This window comes from Bidens hawaiensis, unplaced genomic scaffold (genome assembly GCF_021521415.1).
Source record: "Bidens hawaiensis isolate Kalapana, Puna unplaced genomic scaffold, B.hawaiensis_p1.1 tig00003644_1, whole genome shotgun sequence".
Classification (NCBI taxonomy): Eukaryota; Viridiplantae; Streptophyta; class Magnoliopsida; order Asterales; family Asteraceae; genus Bidens; species Bidens hawaiensis.
Genome location: NW_027491207.1, coordinates 1,212,153 through 1,231,469, shown reverse-complemented (window position 1 = coordinate 1,231,469; position 19,317 = coordinate 1,212,153). Strand labels below are relative to the sequence as shown.

Below are 19,317 nucleotides of genomic sequence, written 5' to 3'. Positions count from 1 at the left end.
CGGCGAAGTTCCGGCGACAACAGAATTTTCCGGCAAGTTTAACAAAGTTTTCCGATCATAACTGCCCATAACAGAAACATCCGGTGAGATTTAGGTGATTTTCGACATGTATAACTGAAATTTGCTGCTGTTTGGTGTTTAAACGAGCTGTTAACGAGCTGATACGTGTTGAAACGGGCCAAAAACGCGCTGAAACGAACTGATTTGCTGCTGAAATTGCTGTCAAACGGGCCAAAACGCACTTAAACGAACCAAAACTTGCTGATTTTTGCTGAAATTTGCTGAATCGCTTGCTGAAATTTGCTGAATCACGCAAAAACGTGCTGAAACGAGCTTAAATTTGCTGAAGCGGGCCGAAAACATGCTGAAACTGCAGAAACGAACCAGAAATTGCTGAACTGCTGTTAAACTAGCTGAAACGTGCTGTTTGCTGTTTAAACGCGCTGAAATTGCTGAAACGAACCAGAAAGTTGCTGAAATTTGCTGTTTTGCTGAAAAAAACGAGCTGAAACGAACCAAAATTTTCTGTTTTGCTGATAAAAGAGCCTAAACAAGCCAAAAGGTTGCTGAAATTTGTTGAATTTAGATTACAGAAATTTTCAAAATGGAATTTTCAAGTTTGTTTAACGTTGAAGTTACATCGAGAAGAAACAGAATGAAGAAAGAATTTGATGATTTTGAGATGATGACTGGAGAATCGTTTGATCGTTTAATCGAAAGATATTGCAAGCTTGTGAGCGAAATGAAGCATATCGGGATTGTGAGACGAGAGTTCGAATACATTGATAGGTTGGCTGATATACTCATTGAAAATTCACCTGAAGAATTGGATATAATCATTTTGTCAATACAATCAAACCCCAACACATACACACTCTCCCGATTCATCGAGAAGCTAATGATGCATGTGGTTATTAAAGATTCTGAGAAGGTTGATGATAAGATTGAAGTTCAAAGTAACCAGTCTAAAAAGTTTGAAATGATGATCAACTTGATGAAAAGATTGTCAAATCTGAAGAACTATCACTGCCAGAATTTGAGAAGACTCCAAAGTTCGATAATGATAGTGATTTAGATATTGATGAAGAATTGGTTTTGGAATCATGGTGTCAGTCTACTTGTGATCCTCTGAAGTTGGAATTGAGGGAAATTAAAGTTGAGGATGAAACTGAGGAAGCTGTTGTTGGAGCTAAGGGAACTGAACCTATTCTCAAGCAAGTCAGAACAGAAAGTTCAGACATCCCGACTGTGAAAGTCGAAGAGGTTAAGTTATTCGAGGTACACTCTGAACCTTCTGCTCATTATCATGTTAAAATCAAATCAGAGTCTAATCACGAGTCGTTAAACATTCATAACGTAAAGGCATGTGAAAAAAGTGAGTTACTTCATAAAGAATGTTTAGAAAAAGATGTGGAGAATAACATGTTAAAAACTCACATAGACTCTTTACTAAATGAGCTTAAACGTATTAAGGAAGCTTATGCTAAGCTTCAAACATGTGAAAAGGCACTGGGGGAAAAGATTGATCAATATGAGAAAACAATTTTGATGTTAAAACAAACTGTTAATGAAAAGGTTGATTTGAAGCTTAACAGTTACAAAGCAGCATCTTTCGTCCTGGACAATATTCTCCCCAAACCAACAGGTAAAGATGAAATATCTGGGGAAGTTTTCTATGGTTATAATAATCATGGTTTGGGGTATAAGCAAGTTCAAACCTCAATTTCCCCCGATCCAATAAAAATGGAAACAATTGTGCGTGATCGTGTTTAAGAACCTCCGGTTAGAAAGTTTGTTGACCGGAGAAGATGTTTTAACTATAACGAAGTGGGACATGTGTTCCTTGTGTGTCCTAATCGTTATAAACACGATCATGGCAACCACCAAAAATTTGTTAATAAGGTTGAATTCGTACATAGTACAACATCTGAAAGTGAGAAAGAAATTCAGTCTCGACATCGATCCAATAAGGATTTCTTTGTTCGAAAAGAGAAATGTACACAAACTATGGAATCTACTTGTTATAAGAAGAGTTCTAAGTTTGCTTACATTCCAAAATCAGATGTTGTTACATCTAAAATCAACCAAGATGTTCTAAAAACAGAAAAACAAAAATTTTAAAAATTCAAAATCTAAAAATACAAGCTCAAATGTTAATTCAAATATCAAACCTGAATTTGTTAAGGTTGTTGATTTGAAAGATTGTGATGTTAAAAGGTTTGAGAGTTTGAAATTTTATGTGAAAAGATCCAAATCAACGTTATATCATTGGATCATTAAGAAAAAAGACTCAAATGTCAAATCAAAACAAGATTTTGTTGAGAAAGAGTCTTGTTCTGAAAGTTCGGATAACATTGTCATATCTGTAAAATCCGAAACTTCAGAAAATTCAAATGTTTTAAATGTTAATTCTAATTGTTCAGACAGCAAGCATTCTGTTGTAACAAATTTGTCTGAAACTCCTAAAATAAAGTTGATGTCTCAAAGTCAAAGGTTTCAAAAATAACTCAAACATCTTTTTACAACAAGAAGCAAGCCATAGGTCAAAATTGGGTGGCTAAAACTGTTGTTAAACCACCAAAGGTTGTTGAGAAAATAAAAACTGAATCTGATTCACAAGTAAATAGTGAGGACTTGTTATCTTGTGATTCAAATATTGATGATATTAGGTTGTTATACAAAAACATCAAACAACCCAAGAACAAAAAGGCTTGGGTTTCCTTGTTTCACTAAAACTGTTTACTGTATGTGCAGGGGCTTCCAAGATCTCACGATTCTCGTTGGATAATGGATAGTGGAGCCTCTAGGCACATGAGGGGTACTCTTCATCTTCTCAAAGATGTAAGATCTATTCATGGAGGGTATGTAGGTTTTGCGGGAAACCAAGGAGGTTAAATTGTTGGGGAAGGTACATTGATGAATGGAAAAGTTACTTTTGAGAATGTTAACTACATTTCAGAGCTGGAGAATAATTTGCTGAGTATATCACAAATTTGTGATAAAACTTTCTCTACACATTTCAATGATCAAGAATGTTTAATTTTGAAACCGGGTTTCAAAATACCTGAAGAATGGATTCTTATGCGTGCTCCTCGTGAGAATGATCTATATGTCATGAATATGAGTACCGCATCAACATCTTCAGGTTCTGCTAAATTTTTTATTTCTAGTGCATCAGAACGAGAATCAGTTCTATGGCATTGAAGAATGGGACATATCAGTGTGAGGAAGATGAATCATCTGATTCATAAGAACTTGGTTGAAGGAGTGAATGTGAGAAATTTTCAGTCGAATGAAGAGTGTTTGGACTGTAAGAAGGGAAAACAGACCAAGAAATCACATCCGAAGAAACTAATTAACTCCGTCAACTTACCTTTCGAACGTCTACATATGGATCTCTTTGGTCCGGTGAATGTCAAAAGTATCACAGGAGAACTTTTTTGTCTTGTGGTTACTGATGATTATTCGAGATTTTCGTGGATAATGTTTTTGGAATCAAAGGATGAACGTATGATTCCCTCATGTTTTTATTCAAGAAATTGGAGACATTGTATAATCTACCGATCCGTCAAATAAGAAGTGACAATGGGACGGAGTTCAAGAACAACAAAATGCTTGAGTAAAGTAATGACTGGGGAATTCTTCATGAATTCAGTGCACCGTACACTCCGCAACAAAATGTGATCCCTGAACGAAAGAATCGAACATTGATTGAAATAGCTCGAACTATGCTTTCAGATTCAAAATTACCAGTTAATTTTTGGTCAGAAGCAGTAGCTGCAGCTTTTTATACACTTAACCGAGTGCTTACAGTAAAGAAATTCGGTAAGACGTGTTTCGAGCTACTTAATCGTCGAAAACCTAATTTGAAGTGGCTTGAACCGTTTGGATCAACGTGCACTGTTCTTGAACCAAGTGGGAAGTTTGGTCCCAAAGCTGTTGAAGGTTTCTTTGTGGGGTATGCTAGTCCTCTAAGACGTGTATGCAGTCCTAGTCTCCACAAAATTGTTCAAGTCCAAAATGTTGATTGTAAAAATTATACTCCTACTGTTCAACGACCAGGGAATTCTAGGCTGTTTGATTACGAAAGCCTGTGGGAGAGTTTCAAACTCCCTGAGGAAATTCTTTCTGATGAAGCTTTATTGATGTTATATAATCAACAGTTATCAGAAGATTGTGTACCAACACCTGAAGTTCCTGTGTCTGTTTCTCAAGAGGTACCTGATAATGTTCAATCTGATGACATGCCAGAGACTACTCCTGTTTTTGATGATAATAGTGAATTTCATGAGGAGATTATCGAAGCTATTTCTCCATCTATTATTACTGAAGAGAATGTGAATAATCTTCAATCTGAAGTGTCAGTTTCTACAGAAGTGGTGCCAAGAACTTTATCTTCTCATCCAGAGGATAAAATCATAGGAGATTTAAATACTGGAGTTCAAACGAGACGTCAAATCGATCAAAATCTCCAGTGTTTCTATTCAAAGGTAATTCCTTTACAAAATAAATTCTCATTCAAGTGTTTTATTTCTCAGATCGAACCTAAAACGTACAAGGAATCCCGGACCGAGTAAAGCTGGGTTAATGCTATGCAAGAGGAACTATTGCAATTTGAGAAGCTCGGGGTCTGGAAATTGGTTGATTTGCCTGAAGATAAGAAACAGATTAACACCAAATGGGTGTTTAAGTGTAAACGAGATAAGAATGGAATCATTGTTAGAAACAAAGCAAGACTTGTTGTATTGGGTTTTAACCAGAGGGAAGGTATCGACTACAACAAAGTGTATGCACCGGTCGCAAGGCTAGAGGCAATCCGGATCTTTCTTGCTTTTACTTCTTGGAAAGATTTCAAAGTATGCACCATTACCCAATATTTCTTCCAACTTTCACCTAATAAGCTAGATCAGGTCGATTGCCGGTATTGCTGTCCACTTTAAACCCATGCCCCTAATACTTACCGAGGCAAATAAGGCGTGACAATTTCATTAATTTGTATGACTAAGTGGAACCCACACCTAAAAGCCCTGCTGCCACTTCACCAATTCCATTATGGTTTTACCGGGCAGTGCCACCCTAACTTGACTTAAACCTTTTGCCACATGATTAAAACGTTTCGACTCAAATACAAACTATAATCTCTAGCTCTCTTTCAGGTGCACACAATTACAAATGCATCTCTTTTATTTTTATTTTTTTCTGCCTTTTTGCTTTTTGCATTTTTTTTTGTTTTTGATCATAGTACATGGCTTTGCCTGAATATAAACAAATACAAAAGATAAAACAGCTAATATAAACAGACGATCATGTGACTCGAGGCTTGAGTATGACCCGGCTTTTATTCCAGTGCTGTCACGAGCTTAGTTAAACAAACAAAACCCCTAAGATGTTTCCCACTAAAGTCAGGACATTTAAAAGGTTCAATTAGGTCAACAACCAAACCGCCCTTTCATTCTTAAAGGCTGAGCCTACCGACACACGATTACTGAGTCTAAACCATTCGGTTACCATACATTACGTGCGGGTTTAATGGGCACCGTTCTTATTTATTATATATATATATATATATTGAAAACACCAAGAAGTTATAAAATAACCACTAATCGGTAGTAATATCATTTCCTATTTAACGTAGAGAAAACAAATTTCAAGGGACTATTTTTCAAAAATTTTCAAATTTTTATTATTATTTTTTTTAATTTTCCTACAACTAAGTAAAATAAACCCCAGCCCCACACTTAGAACGAAATTGTCCTCGATGAGTACAAGGAAAAGAAATAAAATAAAATAAAAATAAAAAGATAATATACAAGAGTAAAAACAAAGAACGGGTTACTCCCCTGATTTGTGTGCAGAATCTTCAACAGCTGAGTAGTGTCCAAATGACTGTATAGCATTTCATTCGCGGCCGCAACCTTGGGAGAACCTGTTCCTAGACACCATCGTAGCTACCATGCGCATAATATAACCTGCAAAAACTCAAAATCGCTCGCATGTAGCGGCGTATACAACGGAAAACAAAACATAAGAAATAAACATATTTTTGTGTTTTTGGTTTTTATACTTTTTTTTTCACTAATGGAACACCCCTTAAATCGACCGACTCGAATGGAGATTGAGTACGAGTGGTTTCATCTTGGAACATCCTGAAATAAACAACACAAATAAAACAGATAGCACAAACATATAACAAAAATACAAACTCTACAACTCGAGCAGTCTCCCGAGTGGTGCATCCATCATGTCTACGTCTCATAGAGTGAGTCAAGGTAGAATACCTCGACCGTCTGATCAATCACCGGCTCTCCTATGTAGTGCTTCAGTCTGTGACCGTTCACCTTAAACTTCCCGCCTTTATCCTCTATCTCAACAGTGCCATAGGGGAAGACCTCAGTGACCGTGAACGGTCCCGACCATCGGGATCTCAACTTTCCCGGGAATAACCTCAACCAGTAGTTATACAATAAAACAAAATCCCCACACTTGAACTGCTTATTACCCTTTAACTTCCTATCGTGCAGTTCCTTCGTCCGCTCCTTATACCTAAATGACTGCGCGTAAGCGTGATCTCTCAGCTCCTCTAACTCGTGCAACTGGTGGAAACGAGTGCTCTCTGCGGCAGACATATCAAAGTTGACCCTCTGTAGGGCCCAAGAAGCACGGTGCTCTAAGTCAACAGGCAGGTGGCAGGCCTTCCCATAAATCATCCGAAACGGTGTGGAACCGGTCGGAGTTTTGTAGGCTGTACGGAAGGCCCACAACGCGTCATTCAACTTGTCGGACCAATCCCGACGATTCGAACCAACCGTTTTCTCAAGAATACGTTAGATCCCCCGGTTACTCACTTCTACCTGCCCACTAGTCTGTGGGTGGTAGGCGGTTGCAAGCCGATGGGTGACCCCATAGCGACACAACGCCTTCTCCATCTACGCATTGCAGAAGTGAGTTCCTCTATCACTGATCAACGCCTTCGGGACACCAAAACGAGCAAAAAGGCTCTTGAGAAAACAAAGTATAACTCGGGCATCATTAGTGGGTAAGGCCTTGGCCTCAACCCACTTCGAGACATAATCAACCGCCACAAGTATATACTTGTTCCCACGTGAAGATGGAAACGGTCCCATGAAATCAATGCCCCACACATCGAAAACCTCACAAACCTGAATAGCATTCTGGGGCATTTCATTTCGCGACGAGATGTTGCCGACACCCTGGCAACGATCATAACTCTTCACAAACGTGTGCGCATCCTTAAAAATCGAAGGCCAATAAAATCTACAATCAAACACGTTCTTTGCCGTCAAACTCGCACCGTGGTGACCTCTTGTCGGTCCAACATGGCAATGGCTCAAAATCTGCCATCCCTCCTTAACATCAACACACCTCCTGATCAATTGGTCAGCACCTATACGAAAAAGATACGGGTCGTCCCACAGGTAAAACTTAACATCAGCAAAGAATTTCTTCTTTTGCTGGTAAGACATCTTTGGGTAATACCCGTCCGCAAGATAGTTCGTGAAGTCGGCGAACCATGGGAAACCCTCATCCAGAGCCGAAACAAACATAAGACTCTCTGTTGGAAAGTGGTCATTAATCCTGACCCCCGGCTCTCCTAACTCAGCTCCCTCAAGATGCGAAAGATGATCGGCCGCTACATTCTCGGCCCCCTTTTTATCACGAATTTCGATATCAAACTCTTGAAGCAAAAGGATCCAACGGATAAGACGTGGCTTAGCATCATGTTTGCTAAAGAGATAACGAATAGCAGAATGATCCGTGTACACAATCGTCTTGGACAGAACAAGATAGGACCTAAATTTATCGAATGCAAACACCACAGCTAAAAGCTCTTTCTCGGTGGTGGTGTAACTCTCCTGTGCACCATTCAGGGTCCCACTAGCGTAGTAAATCGGATGAAAGTGTTTATCCTTCCGCTGTCCAAGAACCGCTCCGACTGTGAAGTCGCTCGCATCACACATCAACTCAAAAGGAAGTGACCAGTCGGGAGCAATCATGATCGGGGCGCTAACGAGTTTGTCTTTTAAAAGATCAAACGCCTTGATACACTGCTCAAAAAACACAAATGGGGCATCCTTCTCCAAGAGTTTGGTCATGGGTCTCGCAATCTTAGAAAAATCTTTAATGAACCGGCGATAGAACCTGGCATGACCCAGAAAACTCCGAATGGATCTCACGGAAGTGGGCTGGGGAAGATTAGAGATGGTATCGACCTTCGCTCGGTCGACCTCTATCCCCGCACTCGAAATACGATGCCCCAAAACGATGCCCTCACGTACCATGAAGTGACACTTCTCCTAGTTAAGAACTAGGTTGGTGTCAACGCATCGGGCCAACATCCTCTCAAGGTTGGAGAGACACTGATCGAAGAGCTCCCAAACATAGAAAAATCGTCCATGAACACCTCCATGGAGTCCTCGATCATTTCATGAAATATAGCCACCATGCACCTCTGAAATGTGGCTGGAGCGTTCCACAGTCCGAACGGCATACGTCGATAGGAAAACGTACCGTATGGGCAGGTAAACGTGGTTTTCTCCTGCTCATCGGGAGCAATAGGAATCTGAAAATACCCGAAGAAACCATCCAAGAAGCAGTAGTACTGCCGAACACCAATGTGCATAATTTTAAAGTATGTAATACCAGACATGCCTAGGAAGATTTTGGTGCAAAAACTCACTTCAACAGCCCCGACAAGAACACAATTGAACATCCACCAGTTAAGCCTAAAACGAACTTATCGATCAATAACAAGTAAAACGTGCAGATTTTAGCATGCGAAGATGCATTTAATTACATAGGATAACCTTTGAAATAAATTAGTGAATTTTAACCAGACTTTAGTAAATGTCTTAGGTTTGTAAAAATATTTTTATTATATTTTTCTACTGGACAAAAAAATCATAAAAATTCCTCCAACACAGAAACGTATGTGCATCTATTTCAGTGCGCAACAAAATAGTTTTATTTTTATAAAAATCATTATCCAACCAAATTAAACGATTCCAATTGGTTTAGGTTCCTAACTCAAGATATTAACTTTCAGAAGAGGAACAAACTAATTTGGACTTGTCGAAAAAGAGTTATTATGTCGGGAAGACTGACCAGAATCCGTCATCCAGCATAAGCTTTGACACTCGATCTTATAAAATCATAAAAAACATTCGAATCTCGTCCAAAAATTACATATTATACCTTTCTGGAAACTAGACTCAAAGTAGAACATCATAGAAACAAGAATAGATTAAAAACAATAAATTTTCATTAAGTTACAGACCGAGCAATAAACGATTACGAATCTGTTAGCAACTGTTTTAATCAAAATTCAAACCCTAACATGCTCAACAAAGTGTTTAATGGTAAAAAAAAGAGTTATATTATGATAAAACCGACCTTGAATTAGACTCGGGAGGCTGGAATGTGGCTGTAACTTGCATGAAGAATGAGGAGAACCCCCACTTAGTAGCTGCCGATCGCAATAGGGGGTGGGGTTAGGGTTTTCATGTTATAAAATCAAATTTACACTCTAGCCCCTCGAATTTGGAAATGGTGATAACTTAGATGATAGGTTAAATGTTTAGGTTTAAGAAAATGACAAGGAAGCCCCCGAAGGATGTCGGATCAACTCTTTAATATAATACAAACTTTACAAATATTTCATGCCGATAGATGAAAATGTCAGGTGCTACATATTAATCTAACACTTTAAGTTATAAGAAGCGTATTACAAGACTCTAAATTAGAAAGATGAAACCCGACTTTTAAACGAACCCTTATAAAAGATCGAGCGATTAACGAAATTTACGGGCGTTACAAGTCTACCCCCCTTAAAATGGGATTCGTCCCTGAATCCCGCTATACAGGAACGGGCACAGATTGAGACAAATCCTAATCATCTAATCATACAAGAAGCGGAAGAGACAAAACCCCTACGGGCACAAAGCCTACATACAGGAACAAAGCCTGTAACTCAACCAGTAAAAATGTACTTGGAATGATATTACGATACTGCTTGGCTAAAACCATTACACATATGTTCTCTAAGGATTGAGGGATTGAAGCGGTCAGGTAAGAAGAAAACCCAGAGCGACAGCATGCTACGCCACAGTTAAACAATTACGCGCAAAGCGTTCGAGAGGATGAGATATGAACGGGAGAATTTAAGGAATGAGAGGAACTTTAACGCTAACGACACGAGCATTGGTCACATCCTATCCCTACAAAGACAGAGCCCTAACACAGTCAAGCACAGGTAGCGTTTAGAACCTAAAAGGTAACTGTAAACTGCTAATAACGTTGATCAAGTGTTATTAGTTGTTTACCTTACACGCCCGTCCTAAGCACCCCCTGCCCCTAACCATATTAGCATCCCATCTAACATTTAAGCAAATATGCACATAATAGAACCCTAATGCTTATAAAAATGAATAAACAAATATAAAATTTACCTCTTGGCGTGCAGCTACTCGCGGTTGGCATTTCTAGTTTTTTCTTTTACAGTTCGAGTCCAAGCATTCACGAATGCTCGGATCCCTCGAACCATGGCTCTGATACCAACTTGTAAGACCCCGAACCTCGGGAATCCTACAGTTGGTAATCATATCCAAAAATTCTCAAAAATTTAAAACCAAACGTGTTCATCTTATTAAAATCAGTTCAGAGTAATTAAACAGTGGAATAATAAACATCAAAATTCCCAAAAACAAGGAAAAGTGCCCAAAACTAAAATTTAAATACTTATAGTAATAAATTAAAAGAAACAGTTTGCGTTATTAATTCTTCGACTAGATGTGCCTTCAACCGTCCGAGTAGTCTCTAGCACGTCCAAGCGGTAATCTCCAATCCTCAACCTGAAAGTCAGTCTAACATACACACAAGTTAGCTTGAGCTGAGTGAGTTCAAGTTTTCAATAAGTAACATTCATTAAACAATTTAATTCCATAGGTATAAAAATGTAGGAGAAAATCATAAGTAAATAGATATATAACTTTCCTTGGTCAAATCATAAGTCAATAAAATCATAAATAACTCTTCTTAATCAAATCATAAATAAATAAAATAATAAGTATCTTTTCTTGATCAAACACGTAACATGGGCCTCCTCACCCCGGTTCTTCCCCGAGTAATATATTTGACCCAGCCGCGGTTTAACAAAAACCAACAAAATCATGCAACACGAGCCTCCTCACCTCGGGTCATCCCCAAGTAGTATATTTGACTCGGTCATGTTTAATAAAACAAAAATCACGCAACACGAGCCTCCTCACCCCGGGTCATCCCCAAGTAATATATTTGACTCAGTCGTGGTTTAACATACCCAAACACGTGATACGGGCCTCCTCACCCCGGTTCTTCCCCAAGTAATATATTTGACCCGACCACGGTTTAACAGAACGTCGGGCCTCCTCACCCCGGGTCTTCCCAAATTAATATATTTGACCCTCCGGGACATAAACATGCAACACGGGCTTCCTCACCCCGAGTCTTCCCCAAGTAATATATTTGACCCGGTCACAGTTTACTAACACATACACATTCACATACACACTTACAAACATCTAATTCAAACATTCAACCAAACCATATCATCACATTCAATCCATAAATAATGGATAATCTAGGAATTAATACTAGGCCTAATAGTATCCTCGAGCCTAGACCACAAATAATATATATAACCTTAAAGAATATAAGACCATAAACGAGTCTAAAATATCCTAAGGCATAGAATATAATCCACACATAGTTTCATAAATGCACTAATACGTATAAGGCTATGTAATACCATCCAAATAGTTGTAACGAGTAAAATCGGATAAAATTGTAATACGGTGTGTATGCTAGCCCAAAACGTAAAAAGATTAAAAAGGGCATCATCAACTCACCTGACACAAGGCATGAATTCACCACAAGCTAGAGGGCCCCTAAGTATCCCCACAACTCAAACGCCTGTCGGTTAACATATAATCAATACTAACGACACCGAAAGGACTCGTTTGTCCTACGAGGCGTTCTAACATGGTTCGAGTTACCTAAAGCATCGACCTCATCAAACCAAATCATAACAGCCCACGGGGCCTTACATTTACCAACACGGCCCTTAGATACTCCCGGGAATAAAGAATTCCCAAATTACCCCCGGAAGCACTAGGTGATACTAACACGCGCGTTTAAGAGTTGTTTAGGAGATTAACATCCAACTCAGCCCCGCGTGGACCCATTATGATAAATTCACAGCCAACGAGTCCACACGAGGCTACACGAGTCGAATGGGTCGGTAATTCGCAAGTACAACGCACTAACTATTCAATAAACGCCAATACGCGTTGTACCAACCCATTTGAGTAACCGACAACCAATTCAGCCCCATTACTTATAAAAACAACTTTCCAACAGCCTGTACATCAAACAGAGGTCAACCGAACTGAATTGGTCGTTAATTACCTCAACCCTCGCGTTAAACGCAACAATCTACCATTCTAGCCAATCGAAAACTATCATTCAAACTACAACTAGTTGACCAATCAAACGAACACCAATGTGCATAATTTAAAGTATGTAATACTAGAAATGCCTAGGAAGATTTTGGTGCAAAAACTCACTTCAACAGCCCTGACAAGAACACAATTGAACATCCACCGGTTAAGTCTAAAACGAACTTATCAATCAATAACAAGTAAAACGTGCAGATTTTAGCATGCGAAGATGCATTTAATTACATAGGATAACCTTTGAAATAAATTATTGAATTTTAACCAGACTTTAGTAAATGTCTTAGGTTTAGTAAAATATTTTTATTATATTTTTCTAGTGGACAAAAAAATCATAAAAATCCCTCCAACATAGAAAGGTATGTGCAGCTATTTCAGTGCGCAACAAAATAGTTTTATTTTTATAAAAATCATTATCCAACCAAATTAAACTATTCCAATTGGGCTTGGTTCCTAACTCAAAATATTAACTTCCAGAAGTGGAACCAACTAATTTGGACTTGTCGAAAAAGAGTTATTATGTCGGGAAGACAGACCAGAATCCGTCATCCCGCATCAGCTTTGACACTCGATCTTATAAAATCATAAAAAGCATTCAAATCGCGTCCAAAATTACATATTATACCTTTATGGAAACTTGACTCAAATTAGAACATCATAGAAACAAAAATAGATTAAAAACAATAAATTTTCATCGAGTTACAGATTAAGCAATAAACAATTACGAATCTGTCAGCAACTGTTTTAATCAAAATTCAAACCCTAACATGCTCAACAAAGTGTTTAATGGTAAAAAAAGAGTTATATTATGATAAAACCGACCTTGAATTAGACTCGAGAGGCTGGAATGTGGCTGTAACTTGCATGAAGAACGAGGAGAACCCCCACTTAGCAGCTGCCGATCGCAATAGGGGGTGGGGTTAGGGTTTTCATGTTATAAAATCAAATTTACACTCTAGCCCCTCGAATTTGGAAATGGTGATAACTTAGATGAAAGGTTAAATGGTTAGGTTTAAGAATATGACAAGGAAGTCCCCGAAGGATGTCGGATCAACTCTCTAATATAATACAAACTTTACAAATGTCTCATGCCGATAGACGAAAATGCCGGGTGCTACATATTAATCTAACACTTTAAGTTATAAGAGGCGATATTTTGAGTAAAAGGATCGATAAAAGGATTTTTAAAACGTATTACAAGACTCTAAATTAGAAAGATGAAACCCCGACTTTTAAACGAACCCTTATAAACGATCGAGACGATTAACGAAATTTACGGGCGTTACATTGGGGGAGATGAAATTTTTTCTTGGACTTCAAGTAGAACAGTTGTCAGATGGTATCTTCATCCATCAGAACAAGTATGTAAATGACGTCTTGGCGAAGTTCAACATGACTAATGCATCGGATATCAGTACTCCTGTACCATTGAATCATGGTATTGGTCCTGATCCCAATGGGGAGAAGGTTGAGCAAACGTTATACCGATCCATGATAGGCTCATTAATGTATCTTACTGATTCCCGGGCAGACATCATGTATGCTATGTGTTTGTGCGCCCGATATCAATCGAATCCAAAGGTCTCACAACTCATGATCGTCAAAAGAATTCTACGTTATCTCAAGGGATGTCCGGGGGTCGGTCTCTGGTATCCTAAAGACGATGAGTTTGTGTTGAAAGCATATTCCGATTCAGATTATGGAAGCTGTAAGCTAAATGCCAAATCTACGACAGCAGGGTGTCAGTTCTTCGGCAAGCGTCTTGTCACTTGGCAATGCAAAAAACAAACCACGGTTTCGTTGTCTACTTGTGAAGCTGAGTATGTAGCTGCTTCCAGTTGCTGCTCTCAGGTTCTTTGGATTCAACAACAGATGCGGGACTACGGTTTGAATTTTCTTACTACCCCTATCTTCGTAGATAATAATGTAGCTATTTCCATTACAAAGAATCCGGTAAACCACTCTAAAACTAAGCATATTGAGATACGGTATCACTTCATTCATGATTGCTATGAAAAGAAGTTGATTACTGTCGACAAAATTCACACCGATGAATAAAAAGCAGATCTTTTCACCAAAGCTTTTGATAAGTCAAGATTTCAATACTTGTTAAAAATTAATGGTTTAAAAGTTTTGGGCGGTGTTGATAAGAGGGTTACAGAGATAACAAGTGTTTTGAATATTTGTGAATCCAAACATCAGAGTCAAATTTTCTATGGTAAATACGTTTATGTATAGTTTGATTTTAGGGGGAGAAATTTCTTGAAAAACCAAAAACATTAAAAATTTTAAAAACCAAACACATAGAAAAATTTGAAAAAGCAAAAAAAATTAAAAAATATTGCTCCTCAGAAAATGAGTTTTTGAAGCAAAAAGGGAAGATGATAGTACATTGATCATCTGGTCCCAAATCCAGTAAAAAGTAGGCATAAAAGGCTGAGTGCTTAAATGTATTGGTGCTTTGGTAGGCCTTTAAAACAAACAATTAAGAGAGAGTAATTGATATAAATCTAAATTGCCAAATTGATGGGGTATTAGTTTCTAGCAAAAGTCTTGATAATGATGGCAGAAATGTAAATAGCTAGTCATACTCAAGTCTTTTAATCAGAATGATTAGTTAAATTTGTTAAAAAGGAAAAAGTATAGCTTTCAGTAAGTGGTTAACGCTTCAACAATGTATGGTCTTATGGCCTTAAATCCTGTATTGATAGGATGCTTTAAGGTTCCTGGATCCATAAGGTCTTTATGCCGTTTATCATCTGGGCATTCATTTCGATGAATATTTCAAAATGCTTTAAAAGCAAACCTGCAGTACAAGCTGCTTTATAAGTCATTAAACTTGATCACATATGTACTTATGTACTAAATTCATTACTGAGTTGATCAAAATCCGCTGTTAGACACACGTTGTCCCCTTGCTCGCGTCTTATTACCATTAAGAAACGGACCACAAGGGACACAACGTTTGCAAGCCAACAGATGAAATTGTGCATACTCATCCATGGGAAAGGACCTTAGGGTATTGCTTGATAACGGGGGTATGTCTTGTAGTAGGGATTATATGCTGATATGCTTATAATAAAAGTATTTTTATCTTCTGATTCTAAGGTTTAAGTCAAATTGGGGTGAGTGTGTAAAAAATCAAATTATGCCTAAATCAAGATAAGAACTAATAAATCCTGAAATCTTGTGCTTAATTGTACCAAATTAAAAGTATCATAGAAATCTCTGAATCATTTGTTTTGGAAGGTTTAGGTGGACAACAATACCAATGACTAACTTAAACCAGTCATAATAAACGCTGAAAATAAAACTGTGATGGAAGGGTAATTTGGTCAATATGATTCCCTACTCAAACTCAAAAAAGTATGTGATTTTAGTATTGTTAAGTTTTCTAGTTTCATATATCTTTTTTTTGTTTTCCGCGGGGAGTTTCCCACCAAATTGATGATAATGGTTGATTTGTGTTTGTTTTGTTTATTTACTTGGTTCTTGTGTAAGCTTTAGCTGTGTTTACCAGTGTTTGGTGGTTTTGGTTTTGTTTACTCTTGTATGGCATGTCATACATGAGAACTAATATGGCACTCTGTCATATTACTTGTAATTTTTGGTTGTGTGGAATGCATTTTACCGGGTGAATCCCTTTACCCAAAAAAAAAAAAAAAAAAAAAAAAAAAAAAGTTTTCTAGTTTCATTTCTTTATTTCATTTGTTATTTCTTTCTAAATTGAAAAATCCAAAAAGATTTTTTTTTTATTTAGTTTTCGACTCTTGATGTGCGGGTGAACTATTTCTGTGGGATATTTTCATTGGACAACAAATCTTGTTATGTTTTATCAAATCAAAATAAAAAAGAACAAAATGTTTATCTGTTTCATGCAAGGTCGTTAATTTGAACTTGGTAAACAGTAGATTTTCACAAATGAGCTTTTTAAGTTACTCTTTCAATGTACAAGGACATTAATTTGTACTTGTGACATTGCATCGGTGAGAACAAGTCATGAAATCAAAATTCTTGATAGGTCATACTTATGCAACGTATAAGTATGAGACTTATACGCCGCATAAGTTATGCGCCGTATAAGTCTTACACTTATACGCCGTATATGTCTGGGTATATGTAGAATGATTTACGCCGTATATGTGTTCATATCCGTCGTGAATGATAAGATTCTTATTTGTTTGAGAAAATGACAAATGTGTCATATATACTGAGACAAGAATTGCAGGCTGGTCACGAGGTACACAGAAGTATACAGTGGAAAGATATTATTACTACTTGTGGTTATAAATTGGTACATTCGGAAATCATTAAACATAACCTAAACATTTGTTTGAAGTTTTCATATCTACTTGTTGATACTAATCAGGTAATCTGATTTGATTATTGAGTATGTTGATGAATTGGTTCTGTATTTAGATGAACTTATATGTAGTATCTTTTATATCCAAATATTACTTACATAGAACAATTTACTTTGGTGTTTGCAGGTTATAGCATGATGATGGATGAAGAAGATGAGAAGGAAGAAGATGAGAGTCTGTTGAAAATAATTGAGAGTCAAAGTCATTACTTTCAAATATCAAACTTTCATAAGTCGTTACTTTCAAATATCATGTTTTTCAAGAGAATATAATGAATGAAATTATCACGGATCAGATACAAATAATAATCTGATCATATTCTTCTTATATGGATACTAGTAACCCGAGTGCCTCCAAGACTACAATGTAGGAGTTCATGAAAAAGAGGTGCTATCAAGACTACACCCGGTATCCATGAATAGTGTAAGATGTTTTGATGAAAACTTTTTGGGAAGAAAGACTGAAGATTGAAGATCGAAGACCTAGCAACATTCAAGGGGGAGTTTGTTAGTGCATAATGTCTATTCCTAGGGTCTTTGATGTATTAGATATGATTGTGTAGAACTGAAATGTCAAATATATAGTTTATGTTTGTTAGTCAACGCATAAGTCTTCAAATCAACGCATATAATATGCGGCGTATATGATATGCGCCGTATATCATATACGGACTTGATGAGCTTGTTCATGTGTCCTATAAATAGGGGACTTATGCGTTATTATGTAGACTTTTGGGTGAATGTTAAAGTGAGAGAGTAGAGAGAGAAAGTTCCTACAAAGTCAAATCTTGTAATCTTTGAAGTTATCAATGAAGAATATGCTTAATGTTTACTTGTTTTATTCACTCTCAATGGATTCCGCACTTTGAGATACAAGCTGTAATATCTAGAGATCCTAATTGTTATATACATCAGCATGGCAGCCCAGGTTTTTTTTCACTCACATAACCTAGACCAGGTTTCTTGGTAATAGAGTTCTGAGATGGAGCATGATCATTCTTAAATCGTTTGGAACAAGCATAGAAAACATGCCCAATTTCATTACAGCAAAAACAACGTCTCCGGTCAACAAACTTTTTAACCTGAGATGTCATTTCAGATTGTTCATGCTCTACCTTTTGTTGATAAAACACCCGGTTAGATTGATTTCTAAAAATTGCTTCTTTTTCAGATTCCGAGGTCTTACCATGCACAAACACAATTTTATTAATTGGTTTGACCCGATGAGATTGCTTTGAATAAAAATTGGTTTTAGCAAATCTCTTCAAATCAACATGATTTTCCTTTTCAACAACTTTTTCTTCAGTTAACACTGATTCTGCAACTTTGATTCCGATTGTCCTCTCACAATCAGAACTAGGATTATCTAACATCTCAATTTCAACAAACTCATCATTATCAGACACATTTTTATCATGCAATGGAGTTTCAATTCCCACATTCAGTGCCTTTTTCAACCCCTTAGGTTTGTTTGGAAGATAAGCATTCCACATTGGTGGAGGCACAGCATGATAATCACCACATGATGTTATATTCTTGTTCACATCATCCTTGATTTTAGTTCCAGGCATAATGTGATCAAGAACATAAGATGAAGCAGCATAACTCACTAATTTCAAGTTTACTCTTTCTGTCTCAATCTTGAGTGTTTGCAACTCGAGTTTGAGGGCTGCATTCTCATCAATGTGTCTGTTAATGGCAATTTGTTTATCTTCCACAGTATGTTTTAACATTGAAATTGTCTTTTGATTTTGTTGAATACTTGCCCATAAAGTCTTTTCACATTTTTGCAATTTCATATAAGCCTCATTAACCCTATTAAGATCTAACAAAGCTTGATCACAATGTTTTTTCAATTATTTAATTTCAAGAGTTTTAAAGTCACACTCATTATATGGTAATTCGCACTTTTCACACATATTTGAGTTTAGAGTTACCTGATGTGCCATGAGTGCCTGTTCTGTTGGAGAACATTCTTCACTTGAAGTTTCAGAATCTTAATCTATAACCACACCTTCAACAAACTCCTCTTTTAACTTAACCGATTCTTTCTTATCTTCTGATATTTTGACTTCTGAAATCACCTCGTCTTCTTCATCTCCAAAGTCAATCTTTCCATGAGGTACTTCTTCACCGTTAAACCAACCTGCAAAACTTTCTATGATATCCGGTGGAAATAATGAAATCAAATAGTCAGAAGGAACCTCATGAATTTTATCTTAAGTTCGTGAAAGTTCGTCATCTGAAGTCTTCTGATCATCCACTTGATCAACCTTTTCACATTCATCATTCTTATTCATACTCTTTTCTTTTTCAATACAAACATTCCCTTTGTCCTCAACCACTTTAATCACAGTCTCAACATTATCAATAACCTTTTCATCCACCATTTCTGCAACATTTTCTTGGAACACCAATTTCCAATCGAAACCCTCGTCCATCTGA

General features: G+C 37.3%; 1 protein-coding gene across 1 annotated transcript; it reads left to right on the top strand.

Moving 5' to 3' along the window:
- Positions 1-3,728: 3,728 nt before the first annotated feature.
- Positions 3,729-17,632, top strand: LOC143623926 (uncharacterized). Its single transcript, XM_077094717.1, has 4 exons — positions 3,729-4,490; positions 4,623-4,767; positions 17,000-17,074; positions 17,601-17,632. Exons 1-4 carry the CDS (start codon positions 3,729-3,731, stop codon positions 17,630-17,632), a joined length of 1,014 nt encoding a protein of 337 aa, XP_076950832.1.
- Positions 17,633-19,317: the final 1,685 nt, after the last annotated feature.